The sequence below is a fragment of the Priceomyces carsonii genome, assembly GCF_900007245.1.
Source record: "Priceomyces carsonii strain CBS4050 genome assembly, scaffold: Debaryomyces_carsonii_scaffold_3, whole genome shotgun sequence".
In the NCBI taxonomy this organism is placed as follows: domain Eukaryota; kingdom Fungi; phylum Ascomycota; class Pichiomycetes; order Serinales; family Debaryomycetaceae; genus Priceomyces; species Priceomyces carsonii.
In genome coordinates this window covers 1,130,546-1,148,732 of record NW_026946676.1, presented here as the reverse complement: position 1 = coordinate 1,148,732, position 18,187 = coordinate 1,130,546, and the positions used below count along the sequence as shown (strand labels likewise).

At 38.3% G+C, this 18,187-nt stretch overlaps 9 protein-coding genes across 9 annotated transcripts in view; 2 read left to right on the top strand and 7 right to left on the bottom strand.

Moving 5' to 3' along the window:
- Positions 1–1,722: 1,722 nt before the first annotated feature.
- Positions 1,723–3,885, bottom strand: RIM8 (Rim8p; the record flags this gene model as incomplete). The annotated part of the gene is made up of 1 exon (XM_062953041.1): positions 1,723–3,885. One exon carries the CDS (start codon positions 3,883–3,885, stop codon positions 1,723–1,725), a length of 2,163 nt encoding a protein of 720 aa, XP_062809883.1.
- A 444-nt stretch (positions 3,886–4,329) lies between these two features.
- Positions 4,330–5,724, bottom strand: PRCAT00003137001 (uncharacterized protein; the record flags this gene model as incomplete). Its single annotated transcript, XM_062953040.1, has 1 exon — positions 4,330–5,724. The coding sequence occupies one exon, from the start codon at positions 5,722–5,724 to the stop codon at positions 4,330–4,332; it is 1,395 nt and encodes a 464-aa protein (XP_062809882.1).
- A 1,036-nt stretch (positions 5,725–6,760) lies between these two features.
- On the top strand, positions 6,761–8,530 carry LEU4 (2-isopropylmalate synthase; the record flags this gene model as incomplete). Its single annotated transcript, XM_062953039.1, has 1 exon — positions 6,761–8,530. One exon carries the CDS (start codon positions 6,761–6,763, stop codon positions 8,528–8,530), a length of 1,770 nt encoding a protein of 589 aa, XP_062809881.1.
- Positions 8,531–9,007: 477 nt separating this feature from the next.
- On the top strand, positions 9,008–9,610 carry RPL16A (60S ribosomal protein uL13; the record flags this gene model as incomplete). Its single annotated transcript, XM_062953038.1, has 1 exon — positions 9,008–9,610. One exon carries the CDS (start codon positions 9,008–9,010, stop codon positions 9,608–9,610), a length of 603 nt encoding a protein of 200 aa, XP_062809880.1.
- Positions 9,611–9,835: 225 nt separating this feature from the next.
- Positions 9,836–10,441, bottom strand: PRCAT00003134001 (uncharacterized protein; the record flags this gene model as incomplete). Its single annotated transcript, XM_062953037.1, has 1 exon — positions 9,836–10,441. The coding sequence occupies one exon, from the start codon at positions 10,439–10,441 to the stop codon at positions 9,836–9,838; it is 606 nt and encodes a 201-aa protein (XP_062809879.1).
- Positions 10,442–11,045: 604 nt separating this feature from the next.
- PRCAT00003133001 (uncharacterized protein) lies at positions 11,046–11,483 on the bottom strand (the record flags this gene model as incomplete). The annotated part of the gene is made up of 1 exon (XM_062953036.1): positions 11,046–11,483. One exon carries the CDS (start codon positions 11,481–11,483, stop codon positions 11,046–11,048), a length of 438 nt encoding a protein of 145 aa, XP_062809878.1.
- An 85-nt stretch (positions 11,484–11,568) lies between these two features.
- CEX1 (Cex1p) lies at positions 11,569–13,908 on the bottom strand (the record flags this gene model as incomplete). The annotated part of the gene is made up of 1 exon (XM_062953035.1): positions 11,569–13,908. The coding sequence occupies one exon, from the start codon at positions 13,906–13,908 to the stop codon at positions 11,569–11,571; it is 2,340 nt and encodes a 779-aa protein (XP_062809877.1).
- Positions 13,909–14,062: 154 nt separating this feature from the next.
- PRCAT00003131001 (uncharacterized protein) lies at positions 14,063–16,813 on the bottom strand (the record flags this gene model as incomplete). The annotated part of the gene is made up of 1 exon (XM_062953034.1): positions 14,063–16,813. The coding sequence occupies one exon, from the start codon at positions 16,811–16,813 to the stop codon at positions 14,063–14,065; it is 2,751 nt and encodes a 916-aa protein (XP_062809876.1).
- Positions 16,814–17,245: 432 nt separating this feature from the next.
- The window catches only part of PRCAT00003130001 (uncharacterized protein), a gene marked incomplete at both ends in the record, with an annotated part of 1,479 nt that continues 537 nt past the window's right edge, over positions 17,246–18,187 (bottom strand). Inside the window, one exon of the mRNA XM_062953032.1 lies at positions 17,246–18,111. Within this exon, the coding sequence (XP_062809875.1) occupies positions 17,246–18,111 (866 nt within the window). The remainder of the gene's footprint in view (positions 18,112–18,187) is intronic.

The following is an 18,187-nucleotide window of genomic DNA, read 5'->3' as shown; positions in this document are numbered from 1 at the left end:
GATGTGCCATCAGGAACTATATCGGGCAACGAATCTTCTGAAGATGTTTCTTTCCAAAAAGATGTTCTAGCTGCTGCTTCAGGAGAATCTTATCATAACGGACACGCATCTGTACTTGAAAATTATGAACAAGGTATTGACCTTGACAAAGATAGAGATACCACTCCAAAGTTAAGGCAGGCTTTATCAAGTTATGCTGAGAAGGATACCAATTTGAGATCTTCAAGAACTGCATCTGTAAGTAGTTTCAATGGTCAGCAAGCAATTGATGCAAAGATGAGCAACATTATAAAAGAGTTGAATAATGAGATAAGTGAGTTGAAAACCACCGCTAAAGCGCAATCTGAAATCTCAAATAAAAGAGTTGACACCCTTCAGAAGGAGCTTTTTAATTTAAAAGAATCTCACAAATCTGATAGTGATGGCCTCCAGAGACAGCTCGATGAAAAGGATGGTCTCATTGCTGAATTGAAAAGTGCAATTGATCCTGCTGTGCTTGACATCGAAAGTTCTCAAGGCTCGAACTCCAAAGCTTCAATTTCAGAGTTGTCTAAATATAAAATCGAAAGATTAGAATTAAAAAATAGACTCGTTTACTTGGAGCAAGAAAACTCAACGTTGACTTCGAAATTTAATGAATTTGAACCGTTCATGAATAACCAAATGGCTGATTTATCCAACTTTCAAAAAATTATTAAATCTCAGGAAGGGAAGATAAATAAACTTACAGCTCAGGTCAAAGACCAAGAAGTATTACACAAAGAAATCAGCGATTGGAAAGCTAAATATGAAAGCTTAGATTTAGAATTTCAAAATTACAAGACAATACATTCTGAAGATGAGATATCTGAAAGTGATTCTCGCGATATAGATCATCTTTCTACAGGTAATGAGTCGACCACAAGATCAAGAAGAGAGATCTCTTCTCAACTTGAGACACTAGTTGGTATTTGGTCAACAAGAAATAATGACATGTCTTCGAGAGGTGTGTCGGACTCTAATCCTGAAGAAAATTTAGTTGTTGCTCAGTTGCAGAAGCAAGTGGATGATCTCTTGCGTGTCAGTAAAGAGAGCGAGACGACGTCCTCTACTGAAATTAATAACTTGAAAGAGGATTTGAACCAAAGGTTGCATGAGCTCAGAAATTTGGAAGACAATTATCGCGACGCTTTGCAATCGGTTAACAATACTAGCAAGGCTTTGAAGTTAAATGAGAGCGAATTAAGGAATCAAAAGATTCTACTCGATAAATTGGCAAAGGAAAATTATGAGTTGAAATTGTTCCGTAGAGCAAGTAAGAGGACATCTAAACAAGTATCTCCGGTTGTCGGGGAAGCTTCTGAATTTGAGACAGGGGCTGGTGAAGATGAAGATGATGAGGAGGTTTTCTCAAATGCTCATTACAATATGAAAGTAAAAGATTTAGAAGCAGATTTGTATATCTTGAAACAAGAAAGAGACCAATTGAAAGAGAATGTGACAGTGTTACAGAAACAATTATATCTCGCTAGTAGCCAATAATTTTATAACGAATCGAAGTGACAAGTTAATAGCATATTCCATCTATATTTTAATGAAATTGATTGTATTATCTTATTAGTATATTCAGATAAATATATTAAATAAACTTATTTGCATGGGATTGTTCATAATCGATAATTTACATTTGTGTTTTTCATTTCGAATCATACGTCAGATTTTTATGAAGATGCATGTTGAATTCTAGTGACCTCCTTCTGCACTTGAATTTCTACTAGTTGAATTATCCACATCCACCAATAATCTATCATTTTGCGATAAATCATAAGTTGGAGCTGTTCGAGCCGTCGGATTAGAACTTACCAGCTCGTTTCCATCATCGCCATACGAATTTGTTGTCGGATCCCATGAAGAGCCTGAAGGTGGAACAAAATACTGGAACGGTGATTCATTTCTTGAGATAGGATGGTCCGAATAATCTGGCTCCTCTGCGAGATTACTCAGAAATCCTTCAGATTGATCAGTTGAGTCGTTAGGACCTTCCTCTATCAGTTCAAACACTGGTTCAGATGGCAATAAACTAGATTCGTGAGCTTTCATCCTATCCTTTTCTGATAGATGTATTGGATCGGGTATGGGTATCTCAGGTGGCTGAACCGAATTTTGAACTTCATCGTAGCGTGGAACAGCAACCGAGTTGGACCCATTCTCAACATATGGAGGGATTTCAAAGTCAGTAACTCTGACGGATTCTGGTATTGGGTTAATATAGGGTATGGTAGGAATAGAATGAGGAGTAACCCCATGAGGTGACGAATCATTTTGACTCATAGTTCCTGGTGATGCATTTGACGAAACGGACGATCTTTGTGATATAGGAGATGCAACATTTGCATCAGGAAGACGATTTGGACCTCCACCCTTCAGTCTATGAGTACCAATAATGACTTCTGTGTTTAATTGCAAGAACTTTTTCATTCTTTTATACTTATCCGTATAAATGAAGTCAGATCTCTCATGTTGTTCTGAAGAAGAAGTCGAGAAATTAAAGTTGAACTTAAAATTTCGTAAGCCTGAGGGGTCAATTATAGTCAGACTTACCGGCTCCTCTGACAGTATTCCGGTATCTTTATGCCCCACTCTATCAAGTGCAACTGATTTGCCCGAAAGATTCACTAAAACCTCAATAAAGTACTGAAATGATACCAAAGGGCACCCTACTATTGTTGGAAAAGCATCGGCGGGAACCCTAATGTTAGTATTAATCTCCGCCCGAAGAGACGTTGGATCAACATATAAGGGAATAACCAGCTGTTGAAGATCCTTTCTGAATGATTCGAATGTAGCGTCTGGCCCATTGTCTAGTCGGCAAACCCTCACGAAAGTCAATATTATACCATTCAAGTCTTGTATTTTTTTTAAATGATTAATTGTAAGCTTTACTGGTATCAATTCTCCTCTCAAGTAGCCCCTTTGAGGTATATCTAATGCAACTTTAATGAATTCTGGCTTTTCGCCACCAGGATAAGATACAACCGACGACATTGATACGCTAGGATTGACAGCCGTCCTATTTCCAACACCATTTACATTTAAATCGTGTTCTCCATCTTCATGCTCACCCAATACTTCTATTGGCGATGTAGTACTTATAGTATTTCCAGAATTATTTGAAGCAGATGACTGGGTCCTTGATAGTATTTTTGATTTTCTGGGATCTTTTATTATTAACTTTTTCGGTCTGGCAGGTGGGAGCTCTGCCACGTCAATTGGATCTATCAATCGTATTGTTTTTTCCGAAGAATAAACAGAATTTTGAATTATCTTTAGATGCTTGGCTCTGGTTATGAAATTACCACCAGGTGAGTTGGTTGAGTCAGAGGAGCTCGATACATTTGGAGATGCGGGCATCTGCATTTCAGAAGCATCCCCTATCACGGCTTTTAAAAGATAATTTATGGATCCCCTTCCAAAATCTATGCTGGTATAAACCCTCTTTTTCGGTAACTTGACAATGAACGGAAATCTGTGTTCTCCCTTAAATAATCCATTTGAAAAATCATTTGATTCTCGTCGCAGATTCACAGGAGGATGGTCATCCCCATAAATTTTTATAGTATGATTGAATAACGAGTATTTATTAGTTCGGAGCTTTGAATGTGACGAAGCATTTATCTTTACGTAGCCTATCAATGAAAGCGTTATCACAATGTTAGCTAGATTTTTCTTCGATATGAATATGATTTGTCCAGAGACTTCATCCCCAGGAAGCCATGAGTTGTGCGGTTCATCTAACTGAACATAAAAATCCTCCACAGAATTGAAGTCTATCTTAAAATTCGATTCGTTTGATGACGGCCGTATGCTCTTATTCGATATTATCTTCGTAACGGCCCGCCTCATCATTCAAGAACGGCCATTAATGATATATATATATCTAAAACTATCACGCCACGACACTTTTTTATGACACTCTATACGTATTATGTATTTGCGTCTTTTTAAAATCACTTCAACGAATGTAAATATAACGTTCATATGACAAACGCCATAGTAGTATAAAGGGATCCTCAACCGTATCGTTGATATCTCTATATGCAGTACTCGTAAATTTTATTGCCAGGAGCCCGAGCCGGAGAGGGATTGAACCAAAAGAGGGTTAGATTTTGGGGAAAAAATGCTCAGTCCTACATATCCAAAGAAGTACTTATTAGCGATCATTAAAACAAAATTATAGGTATTGTTACTACTTTATTTAACTAGACGGTAGTGTTACATATGCGATAGAAAAGGAAAGAGCCAGAATGAATAATTTTTTTTTTTCTCACTGAAAAAGCGTCATAATGATACTTATTCGAATGTCTTCTTCTTTCCCTGGAATTCTGTAGCTCTAGCTGCTGGCCTTGGAGAAGCAGTGTTTCCTCTTTCACGACCACGTCCAAAGGCTGGTCTTGGAGAGTTGTTGTTGCTCCTTGGAGTCGAAAAGTCCAATCTACATGGACGTCCCTCGATATACTCACCATTTAAGGCTTCTAATGCAGCCTTTGCTTCATCTTCAGATGCGTATTGAACATAGCCGAATCCTTTTGGTTGTTGAGTGTCTGGATGTGTAGGGATCCTGCAAGATACGACGGTACCATATTGACCGAAAACTTCGTACAAATTGTCTCTTTGCGCATTGAAAGATAAGTTACCAACGAACAAAGTGTCCGAAGGGGCTGAGGGTACGTCTCCAAATTGTTTAGCTCTGTCGACTCTTGGATTAGAAGCGCGTGGTTGTCCGGTTGACATATCAAGGTTAATTGGTCTTCCATCGATTTCCCTGCCTTGAAATTCAGCCAAGGCCTTTTCGGCAGCAGATTTTGAATCAAAATCAACATATCCATATCCTCTCGATTTACCAGTAGCTCTCTCCATAATAACTCTAGCTCCAATAACCCCTCCAAGCGGTTCGAATTCTCTCTTTAACCAATCATCATCAATATTCCATGATAATCTTCCTACGAACAAAGTAGCAGGCTCTTCATTGACCTTCTGCTTCTTTTGAATTGGTTGTTCTTCTTCTGAAGCAGATTCCTCTTTTCTCTTTTCTGGTGTTTTAGTTTTAGAAACGGCTTCAGCTTCTGATTCTGATTCTGATTCTGAATCGGAGCTAGAACTCGAACTCGAACTTGAGCTTGAACTTGAGCTTGAGCTTGAACTCGAGCTTGAACTGGACTCAGATTTAGCTTTCGATGACTTTTTGGATTTGCTAGCAGCTTTCTCTTTCTCTTTCTCATCTTCTGATTCAGAGCTCGAGCTGGAATCAGACTCTGAATCAGACTCTGAAGAGCTAGAACTAGATTCAGAGGAGCTCGACACTTTCTCATCAGTCTTTTCAGCCTTCTTACTCTTTGTGTTCTTTTTCTTCGTATCAGGTTCTGAATCTGAGTCTGAGTCTGAGTCTGAACCAGAGCTTGATTCAGAAGAGCTCGATTCAGAAGACTCAGAGTCTGAAGATTCAGCCTTTTTAGCTTTCTCTGTTTTTTTTGCCTTCAGTGTGGATGATGGTTCTTCTTCGTCAGAGCTTGAGTCTGATGAAGAATCAGAGTCGGAATCTGAGCTAGATTCTGAATCTGCTTCTGAGGCTGACGAGCTTTCTTCTGAGCTGGACTCTGAAGAGCTCTCATCTTTTTTGGCTACTGGTGCCTGTTTCTTAGATTGCTTCTTTACAGCCTTTGCTGATTTTGCCCCTGTTTTAGCCATTTTATTATTCTGATTTCCACCAATTCGTAATTCTGCTAAAAATTTAGAAGTAAGTTAGGAAGGGCATCTTAAGTAAAAGAAAAAAAAAATTTAATGGAAAAGGGCATCTCGTGTCACGAGACTTCCAAGAGATAGTAAAGTTCCAAAGTTAGAAATATATATCTTTTAACAACTTGAAAGACCTCCGAAGGTAGGAGATCTAATGATAAATCATGTACCTAGCCATTCTCCGCTGATTAGTCCAAATCGTTGCCATTGGGCTCACTTTCGTTCTGCGTACCAAGTTGGAGTTATCACGGCTCTCGCATTGTCTTCCTGCTATTCAAGAATCTAATTGAAAAAGAATTTAGAACCGAAACTACACATCTCTCATTGTATTCAATTGCTCCCACTGAGCTCAAAAACATTACTCCACTGGTGATAGAGATCTACTCTATAAATTTTGCCTTGGGTGCTATTATGTGATCCTTAATTTAAAAACTCTTTACACTATAGCATCACAGGAATGCAGGATATGGATATTCTCTACAATGGGCTTGCTAACCTTTTACTAACGGCTCTGCTATATATTTTAGCAGGATCTTCATTCGCTACTGATGAAAGATTAAATGTTGACTTTTTTCGCAGCAATACATATAGTAAGATACACTGTTTTGCATGCTTTGCACAGTTTTGCTTCTATTAGAGGATAATCGCCATCTGCCATTCTAACTGATCTATCTTCTTTATTCAATGAGGATGCCAAGTTCTAGGGACATCATGAACGCTTTTTTGAGGTGGGGTTGGTTCTCTTCACGTGTAATTGGTGATGCGAGCGAAAATTTTCTGCGAAAGAGTCAGACATGTTATGAAAAATTCTAGCTTCAGCTTTTGTTCAAAAATAGTAATACTTATACTTAGGTGCTATATAATCCTTCCATTATTTCCTTAAAATTGAAATCAATTTTTCCAATTAGAAAAAGACTGATAATCAAGGGCATTACATGAGATTTTTTCAATTTCTTATTTTTTGCAATTATTAGGTAAGGATTTAGAGATGTTCAAGCAATCACTTAGACTTTTCGAGAAAGCTATGCCTTTGGCATACAAAAACATGCTTAAGGATCCATCAAAAAAGTATGTTCCGTTCAAGGGAGTTTCGTTGCCAGATAGAACTTGGCCCGACAAGAGTATCACAAGAGCTCCAAGGTGGCTTTCCACCGATTTGAGAGATGGGAATCAGTCTTTGCCTGATCCTATGTCCATTGCAGAGAAGAAGGAATATTATCACAAGTTGTTGGAAGTTGGTTTCAAAGAAATTGAAGTATCATTCCCATCTGCCTCACAAACGGACTTTGACTTCACGAGATACGCAGTTGAAAACGCCCCAGATGATGTTTCAATCCAGGTTTTAACACAGTCTAGAGAACCATTGGTCAGAAGGACAGTCGATTCTGTAAAAGGTGCTAAAAAGGCTACTATTCATATTTATTTGGCCACTTCAGACGTTTTCCGTGATGTCGTTTTTAACATGTCAAAAAATGATGCTATTGAAAAGGCCGTTGAGACTACAAAATTAGTCAGATCTTTGACTAAAGATGACCCATCGGCTCAGGACACAGAATGGACTTTGGAATTTTCACCAGAATGTTTTTCAGATACACCCACAGAGTTTGCAGTCGAAATTTGCGAGGCTGTTAAGAGCATCTGGGAACCAACTACTGCGGCTCCAATCATCTTCAACCTACCAGCCACTGTTGAGGTGGCTAGTCCTAATATCTACGCAGATCAAATTGAGTACTTTTGTAGAAATATCTCAGAGAGAGAGAAAGTTTGCGTTTCTGTTCATCCACATAATGATAGAGGATGTGGAGTTGCTGCTGCTGAGTTAGGTTTGATGGCTGGCGCTGACAGAGTAGAAGGATGCCTCTTTGGAAATGGAGAAAGAACTGGAAATGTAGACCTAGTTACAGTTGCCTTGAATTTGTACACACAGGGTGTGTCTCCAAACTTAGACTTTTCTGATATAGAAGATATCATTGAAATAAGCGAGAGATGCAACAAGATACCAATTCATCCCAGAACACCATATGGTGGATCTTTGGTTGTGTGCGCATTTTCTGGTTCTCATCAAGATGCCATTAAGAAAGGATTTTCCAGATCTGAAAAGAGAGCTGCTGAGGGAGATTTACAATGGAAAGTTCCTTATCTCCCATTAGATCCAAAGGACATCGGCAGAAACTATGAAGCTGTCATTAGAGTGAACTCTCAGTCAGGTAAGGGAGGAGCAGCATGGGTGATTTTACGCTCTTTAGGCTTAGACTTACCAAGAAAAATGCAAGTTGCATTTTCAAATATAGTACAAAGAAAAGCTGACAATTTAGGAAGAGAGTTGAAGGCAGATGAAATATCTCAATTATTCAAAGATGAGTATCTTTCTGGGAGCAGCGCTGCAATCAAATTGCTTGATTATGAACTCACGAGGTCAAAGGCCACCACTGATAGAGAAATCACAGCTCTTCTTTCGATATATGGCGAGAAAGTATACATTAATGGTGCTGGAAATGGCCCGATTTCCGCATTTGTTGAGGCTGTATCAAATAAGTTTTCAAGATTATTTGAAGTGGTGTCTTACAATGAACATAGTTTAGGTAGCGGTACCCAAGGAAAGGCTGCGACCTACATTGAATTGAAATTCTTGAATAAAGAAAACGCAAGCATTTCCAACTGGGGATGTGGCATAGAATCTGATGTTACTGAAGCTTCAATGCAAGCTATTATAGCTGTCCTCAACAACTTAATTGAATCAAAAGATTTGCATATATAAAAAGTATAGGGAAATAGAAAATATAAAGCTTGGAGAATGAATGGTATTTGTATTTAGTGGTCGTTATCTTAGAAGAATTACGCACCCCCAGTAAGTGACTCTGATAGTTGTGGTTGAAATTTGTGTCTGCAATATTGTCCCCCCACCGCTTTTCAATCCTATTCCTATTCTATTGGGGGTCCAAAACTGTGTTGCACTTTGATGCTGCACGCCTACCTGGTCATCCTTTTTATATATCTGTGATCAGATATCAATATACAGGCTTAATATTAAGTGTCCAGGACCTAGGGTTTCTCACCTACGCAATAAATAAATCAGTGTGCTTCTCACATTTTATTTTGTTATCTGCAGGCGCGACTTTTTTCTCAAGTTTTTCTTTTCGCAAATTTTCTGGAAGCACTATTCACCTTTGAAAATTTTATTTCGAATATCTGGATTAGCTCGTTCTTTTTTCTTAACTACAAAGAACTAAACAAAATGTCAAGCTTTGAGCCAGTTATTGCTATTGATGGTAAGGGCCACTTATTAGGACGTTTGGCTTCCATTATTGCTAAGCAATTATTGAATGGCCAAAAGGTTGTAGTAGTCAGATGTGAAGCTCTTAACATCTCAGGAGAATTCTTCAGAAACAAGTTGAAGTACCACGATTACTTGAGAAAGGCCACTAGATACAACAAGAAGAAGGGTCCATTCCATTTCAGGGCTCCATCCAGAATCTTGTACAAGGCTATCAGAGGTATGATTCCTCACAAAACCGCTAGAGGTAAGGCTGCATTAGAGAGATTAAAGGTTTTCGAAGGTATCCCACCACCATACGACAAAAAGAAGAGAGTTGTTGTTCCACAAGCCTTAAGAGTTTTGAGATTGAGACCTGGTAGAAAATACACCACTGTCGGTAAGTTATCAAGTGCTGTTGGCTGGAAGTACGAAAATGTTGTCGATAAATTAGAAGAGAAGAGAAAGTTGCACAGCGCCGAGTACTACGCAAAGAAGAAGGCTTTGGCTAAGAAGGTCGAGGCTGCTAAGTCATCCACTGCTGAATCTGACGCTGCTAAGAAGTTAGCTGCTTTAGGTTATTAAGAACTTTTTCATAGGATGAATCTTGAAAAACTCTTACCAACTAATATATTATGATGGTCGTCAGATCTTCTTGTATATTTCCTTTAAATAAAATGTCTAATTACTGAAACAATTGTAACGAAGATCCTAGGTGGGGAGTTTATGTTATTTCTACAGAAAGAATACTTCTAATGAAACTCTAGCATTTCAAAGTCGTAAATATTATGCTATATCATACAGGCGCTACTATAAATCATCGTAGACTATTGCAGCGTACTTACTGTTGTAAAAGAAAAAGTTTTTTAGTTTGCACATTAACAGAGCTCTTTTAGACACCCTATTTGAAGAAGCCTTCTTCATCTCCCAACGCCTCTTCATTCTAGCTAACTTCTTGGAGGCTGTCTCGATGTATGTCACTCCGTTATCTTGACTGTGGAGGACAGATGGAATCGTTATAGACATATGGGGAACATTTTTATTAATCGCCAAATGAAATGTGGAGAAATGCATGTCTGAAAGGAGCGTCGTATCATTATAATGATATAACCTTCCCATCCCAATGAGCCTTATTTGATTCACCGCAACATCAGAATCTTTAAATTTCGTCTCGTGTAAGTAGGCTATTAAATGGCATATACTTATATCAGCTAGCGAAATCTTTCTGAACGGCGCAAGCGTACCTACCACTGCTGATAGCTTGATTTCTATATAGCTACCGGAAGCCAGATCGAGCACCCTGAAGCTTTGTGAATTTTCCCTTTGTAATCTTAGCTCTTGTATCAACGTTTCATTATAGTTTGCATCGTTGTATATCGTTCTAGCACTGTCGACTCGAGATAGACATAGCGTCATTTTATTATGTATCAGTTTCACTCACTCACTCACTCAATAAATTAGTAACAACGAATATTGTATGAATTCAGATTGATAAATTGATATGTTTTATAGTTTTTACAGATCCCCACTATCACAACGGTAATAAATAACATTCAAAAATGAGTTGAAACGAAGCCCTTTCTTTTTACCGTTTCATTCACTTTTACTCCACAATTCCGCGATCCCTGATCTTATTTTTTTTGTTTAGGCAACTTATGATCAGCGCATCCAACCAAAATGCGGAAGAATTACAAACCGCTCGTATACGTCACCCCAAACATCTTCGGTGTTTTTAGTATACCACTCAAATGAGGGCCGCTGTCAATAATGGATTCGAAAAGAGTTAAATACTCCGTTTGATAGAATACCACCAAGAGCTTTTTAGCTATGCGAGTGACATCCGTAGGCTTCAGAAAACTTCACCTATACAATAATCCCACAAGTAAATAGTGTCAAGACCCAAAAAGAGTACGGAATTATCTTGCAGTATTTTACATCTTTTACGACTACAATTTTTACATTCGAAGTGGTCACTAGATACTGGCCGGACTTCGTAGTGTGGACAATATCGTTTAATTCTCTATATGTCTTGTAGCATATCAGCAGAGACGGCTAATGATTTGTGGCAATTGAGCACGACGAAGTTGTTTCTATTTTCATCAATGATGTATCCCCCCCTCTTCTTTAATGTTTGAAATAAATCAACTGCCATAGAGTTTAGCTCGTTATAATCTAGTTTTGTGTTTGCCACTATAAGGCCAAGTGACTCTACTATGAAGACTGTATGTTCCGTGACACTATTGACCGAGTTCAATAAATCTGGAAGGTCATCAACCTTGTTGTAATCGATTAATTTGGACAAGTCATCATCCCCGACTATATACAATAATTTATCCGGGATTGTTTTGTTGAAATAGTTGATACTGGGCGTTGATAGAGACCTCACTTGCGACAACACATATCGTATACAATCATTGACGTCATGATCCTCGTCTGGATACAAATATACTAACGTCATTTGACAAAGAAATCATATTATGATCTACGCGCAGTTAATTATATGTATTTTATAGACGTGTGTATGTGCATTGTTTTGTGAGATGTTACCACCCACTATCCCAATTATCTTCCTGATCATCGTTGTCAATTAAGTTGAGTTTTAGGGCCGATGTTGGTTTCTTGGCCTTACGAGATTCAAGTTTTAGGCCATGGGACTTTGAATGTTGCCTAACGTTGTTTAATCTTGCCGTAGGTTTCTTTGGAGCCGATGGCTGGTGCTCGGGCCGTGCTGGCGCCCTAAAATTCGAAGGTGATGTAGCTTCGGCTACGCTTAGTGACTCTATCGATTGCTGTAAAGGCTCTTCTTCAGAGTCCATACCCCAACCATCGTCAAAAGCGTCTTCATCGAAGTTGACAATTGGAGTAGGTTTTTGTTTAGGGGGAATGTTTCTATGGGTTTCCCGTGCTGCTCTATGTTGGTCTGGAGTGGTGGAACGCGTCAAATCGGGCGTAGAGGAGTTGAACTCTTTATTCATTTCGCCTTCAACTGCTGATGCTGAAACTAGCTTGTTGACTATATTCCATCCGAACAGTGCTGTTGGAGCAGCACTTGTTTTCTCTGCCTCTGGAATTGTGCTTGGAGCATACTTTCTAAAAAACTCTTTTTCTTCATCTTCATCATCGGGTTCTGCTGTTGGCAAATTTGATGCATTCCTTTCGACGGCTTGAAAATATAAAGAAAAAACTCTCTTTGCCTCAGATCTAACTCTTTGTGATTTAGGATCCATTAAAGCTATCGCTAAGTGGCCCAAGATTTTTCCGCAAATTTCATCTAACGAAAAAACATTAATCAAGGATTCAAATCCTGTCAATGCAGCTAGTTTACAAGGCACAAACGAATCACGTAATGACTTAGACAATGCTGTTATTAAAACATTATTCCTTGAATTATTGTATATCTTATCTGAAATCTTAATAATTAACACTAGCGTATTAACTCTTATTGAAGGCTTCGGGTCCATCTGTGATTTCGCCAAAATCTTTAGTAAATCTTGATTCACCTGCTTGGTTGATATTTTGTCAACAATCTCCGTTATGGATTTTAAAGTTGTTTCTCGTATAACAAAATTACTGTCTTGAAATCCGCTAAGCATGTTATGAAAGATGTTTTGCTGAACTTCAAAATCTGTTAAAAAAGATACGTAGGAAGGCAAGTGACCCAATAGAGTGAGCCTGATAGTTCTATCTGGCAATGCATATGCTTGCAAAATTGTCGGTTTTAAAAGTTTATTGAAGGAAGACTCTGGTAAAGAAGCTCCAAATTTAAGTAAGTGATTCAAAATTGTTCCTAAAGCCTCTTGCGCAAAAGGATAATTGACTTCAGATTTAGAAAGGATTCTAAATTGATCAATCAACTGTGGTATTAGCCTATTTTCCAATAACCCTGGAGGAAATTTAAATTCGTCATTGCCATCAAGAACCAGTGAGAGCTCATTTCTAAAAAACTCTAATTTCTCTTCATTGCTCTTGTATTTTACCTCTTCCAATTGTTTATCGAATTTGATTAAGGTATTTCTTTCAAAAAAGGAAGCTGTCTCCTTGAGAAAATTTCCAATGGTGATTCTTAAATTGGGTTTGGCGTTTATCAACCTTTTGAATGACGGCAACATAGCATGAGGAAGTTTAGCAGACATCAATTTGGGCTGGGTTACAAAAGATGATGTTAATGAATTGAAATCGTGGTTAGACAAAATGAGATAAATGAGGACCCCGTATTTGAAGGAATCAAACTTAATTGGGGATGCTTTAATCGACTCTATACCTCCTTCAGAGACATCAGGTGGTAGGCACTCGTTAAAGGAGGGCATTCTGTTTGAGAGCCTATAAATTGGCTGCTCAGGATCCGAAACTAAGCTAGTCGCTAACTCAAATCCAAATAGCTTCCAACTACCCGCGTTGTCAACATATACTGAAGTAAATAGATCAAGGTTACCGAGTAGACAATTGCAAGTCTGATTGAGAAACGCCAAGGTTTGACCCACTTCAAATAAACCAAGAAGCTTCGCGTCAGTCGATATCCTTTCCTTATTGTTTATGAGATAGTCATATAGAGGTTGTAACCGTTCAGTGATAATATAAAGAAAATTTTCATTTTCAATGAAATCTATAATTGGGATGATCCCAGGAAATTTAATTGATCTCAACTTCTTGAAACTGTTTCTAGCCAAAAGGTCATGGCCATCTCTCAAATTCTTTGGATCTTTCAAATTGAACTCAAATATCGATATTTCCATATTATTTTGTTTTGGATTACTACCATTGTAAACAGTCCATATTGATCTGTTATTAGGGAACCCACTTAATGGATCGGCAACCTTTTCTTTCAATGTATAGGGTATTGAACTACCTGTCAACGTACTGAAAGTCTTGGACAAGAAGTTCATCTTGAGTTCGCGTTGGATTAGACCAGAAGTATAGTTTTCTATTATTTATATCCTAAAGATAATCATTTTTATTTACGCATTATTTTCTCGTAATATTACTTAAGTCTATTGAAACTGTTAACATACACAAATATTTAAAAGTAATTATGAGAGTCTATACTTGATAGTTGTTGATTTGTCCTCCTGAATTTCTCAACCTGTTGTTATTGATAAAATTCACTTGTCCTTGAGAAGAATTGAAATGACTGCCCAATCCAGTCCCATTGCCTATTGTATGGTTGATTGTACTTGTCTGCGATTGTGGTGATTGACTTGACAGTTGATCATTATTTGACCTTTTGCCTCTTCCTCTAATTCCTTTATTCGAATTCTTATAGAGGTCTTTGAAATAGTTAAGCAAGTTTCTTTCGTCGGGAGGCAACTCATTAATTGCGGGTCCACTTAATTCTGCCAATTTATTTGTCAAATGATTCAACGTAGCCAAATGAAACCTATTCTGGTGAGACTTCAAATTACCCAACTGTGTAAACGATTTATCGCAATCATCCAACTTGCATTCATATGGTTTTAAATTTTCATGAGTCAATTTGTGGGCTGCCAAATTTCCTTTCCTACTGAATGATCTGTTACACACTTCACAAGTAAATGGTTTCTCACCTGTGTGCAACCTCAAATGGGTTCTTAAATTGCCTCCTTGAGTAAATCTCTTATGGCAATAAGAGCACTCAAAGGGCTTGTACCCTATATGAGATCTTACATGAACCTCTAGATGAGTTGATTGCGTGAAGTATTTGAAGCAGTAAGGACATTGCTGATTTTTAGTTTTTTTTCTCTTTTTCTGATCATCCGGGCTCTCAGAGTCGTTCTTCGTTCTGTTTGGTTTATCAACTCCACCGACTAAGCTTATAGGCTGCGGTAGTACTCTCGAATCATCTGAGCTTCCGTCTGCCGCTCCAAGGATGCTGCCATCAGGTCCTTGGTGGATCTGGTTCATTACGCCCTTATCGCGAGCCTGAATAACTAGCATCAATTGATCTATTTTGGTAGCCCCCAATAAGGGACGGCCATCTTCAGACTTTACATACAGCTGTGCTGGAACGAAGTCTTCCTTCAAGTGACTACTGTCGAGTGGTGTATTATTCGCAGGGTTCTGCATTGATTGAAAGTTATTTGTCAAGTAGTGCTGTTCTTGTCCATGTTTCTGATGTTCTTGTTGTTGTTGCTGTGGATGTTGCTGCTGCCGTTGTTGTTGCTGCTGCCGTTGTTGTTGTTGTTGTTGCTGCTGGGATAGTATATAATTATTTGAGGATGCAGAATTCTTAGTTAATGAGCTTGGAGCGAGTGAATTCAAGTAACCTTTAGTCTGGTAGTTGGTCGGCTGATACTGGTTCGAATTCTGTTGGTACTGATTTGGCAGCTGAGAAGATGAACCAACTGCTGGAGGTAAACCATATGACGTCGGGTAAGTTTTTGGCGATTGAGGCTCATCATTATAGTGAGCCGACGATTTTGAAGACAACGATGACGCAGGTGAAAGGCGTAATTTTTCTTCGGGCAGCTTGCTCAGTTCTATCGCTTTCTTGGGCTTTTCGAAAATATCTTCCCTCAAATTAGTCTTATTGGAAGGTCCATTATCATTCGATTTGCGATAGCGTTTGATACTACTCTGGTCATTCAAAACTTTCAAGATCGAGTTTCTTCTTTGCTCGTTGCTCATGTTTCCAAAGTTTACATTGTTATTAGAAATCCCTGCTATTATTTCACTTAAGCTTCCACTTATTCCACTTATCGATCCTGGCAAACCTGCATTTTCCCACAAAGACATATCTACTGAACCAACTTTCGGTTTAGAGTTTCTGTTCTCCTGTTGCTGACTTGTTTGTCGCTGTAACAGTTGTTGCTGTAGTTGCTGCTGTCGCTGATGCTGTTGTTGCTGTAGTTGTTGTTGCCGTTGCCGCAGTTGCTGTTGTTGTTGTTGTTGTTGTTGTTGTTGTTGTTGTTGCAGCTGTAGTTGTTGTTGCTCCTGTTGTTGTAGTTGTTGCTGCTGCTGCTGCCACGCAAGTAAATTTCCCCAACCTTCCTTGTCAATAAGATTCTCCAAGCCTTCCAATGTAATCTGATCTTGACCATTTCCTAGTGGCAAGATAGACGACTGCCTATTTTTCTGTATTACGTGGCCATTATTTGTTTGTTCATCTTGACTTTTCTCATGAAAGTTGTTCAAATTATTTGCACCCATGGAAGTTGTACTTGCGCTCGTATTGCTAGAGTTTCCTGAAGGTTCACTGATGGAATTACCACTAGAGCTTGGCATCTGTATCAACGAGCTGAAAATACTGTTTGATCTAGACTGTAAAGGATTAGCACCATACCCGATACCCGAATATTCGTTATTCTTCACGGGCTGTAAAAGAGGAGGCTGTAACGAGATGCTGCTGACACGAGATCCATTCAAATCGTTTCCAGGAACATTATTCAAAGAGTCACGGCGATTCATATAGTAACTTGGAAAGGTTGCGCTCAGCTGTGCTTGCCCACTCAAAGCATCATTTGGACTCTGTTTTGGCGGTGAGCCTTCGTGTAACAAAAAGTTATTGTTAGTTGAGTAATTATTTAACAATAAACTTATCAGGTCTTGTCTTCGTGGGTTGAATAAGAAATTAGATTGATTCGAACCTGGTTGTTTAGAAGACTGGACTTGATTGTCCGCCAGAGGATATGAACTCATATCTAATTTGATATTGTTATCCTTTTTCCCGACATCACCACTGGTCGAATCGTAGTTTCTAGGTTGACTCATCTCTGAATTGCCTCCAGTATTTTCTTCGGGGACACTATTTGTGTTGGAGGACCTACCCATGGGATCAAACTTTTGGGTCCTGGAAGAGATGGTGGAATTTACCATTTTGCCTTCCTTGCAGCCTCGTTCAAGCTGTGATAGCTCCGATGTTGAATGTGAGCTTTAGAGCCTTCAAAACAGCTCTAAGTGTCCAGTAAATGCTCTCCGCAAGTCCTCAACTCTCCTTCAGATAACTGTCCTGCTCAATAAAAGAAAGAGCTCTACTATAGTGTATATGTCGTTGGCAAATTGATGTGCCAAAAAACAGTGTTATTATCTGACAATTTATAGCACAATCAACTTATTTAGTAATTGAACAGTAGTTCTGTTTTAGTTCTCGTTCCTTATCACCTCTTTTCGTCATGTAAGCAATAATAAGACCTTCATGCCTGAATTTATTTTGGTCACACAAAACCAAATCTCTACTGAGGAAGACCGCAACAAAAGTTATTGAGAAACTTAATAATGTATATATTGATGGAGATGCTAAATGTATATTTAAGAGTTATTGAGAGCAGTGCATGTAGATAATAGCCCTTGTAAGCAAGTCAGCAAATTATTTAGGTTCTCGTCATCTAGCTCAGGGTTTCTTAGGTATGAAGATGGTGTGATAATAACGTTTTGATCTTTATATATCACAGAATGAAGAGTATCCAAGAAGTTCATGGACAATTTCAAAAATTTCCCATATTTGACTGCATTATAAGGAAGATTGTCATAATCACTCATTAATAGTGATAGCATCATATTTTTGATTAAATTAGACATTTCAACCTTAGACAATCGGTCAATCTTATAAAGTTGTAGCTTGGAATAGTAACCTTGGAATTCCCTGCTAACCGTCTCCTCATCTATTAGCTGCAGCTTTTTTCCAATTTCTTTTCGTAAGAGTAGTACTTCTGCTTCTAGTTCTTCTTTATGGGGATCAGAAAAATCGCTTTTTTCCTTATTGAAAGCAAGTGGTGATTTGAGTTGTTCTTTCAACCAGTCAACCTCGTTGATTAGTTCCCTATTATTGGCTTTCGATCTTTCCAACTTAGAAGTCAAAATATTATTTAATGCCTTCAAGCTATTGATCAGCTCGCTTGGAAGCTGTCCGTTTTCATTAGAATCCATAAACCTCGTAATATTTGGATTTATGGTTTCGTGGAGTCTGCCTTTTGAATCGTTAGCTTTTATTTCAAGATCGTTAACGTGAATTTTTAAATTCAAATTTTCTCGCTTTAATTCGTCTGTTTCTTTCTTTAAAAACTCAATTTCTTTATGTAGTAATTCGATCTTCTCGTTTTCATTACTATTATATTCGTTTTTAAATCTCTTCGGTAAATAACTTATATCGTAATCAGTCTCATTGAACTTATTGTCTTTATTACTTAAACTGTCTATTATTTCTTGAGACCTTGGCGGTGTCGTAATGGGGGAGTCGTCGTCCTGAATGTC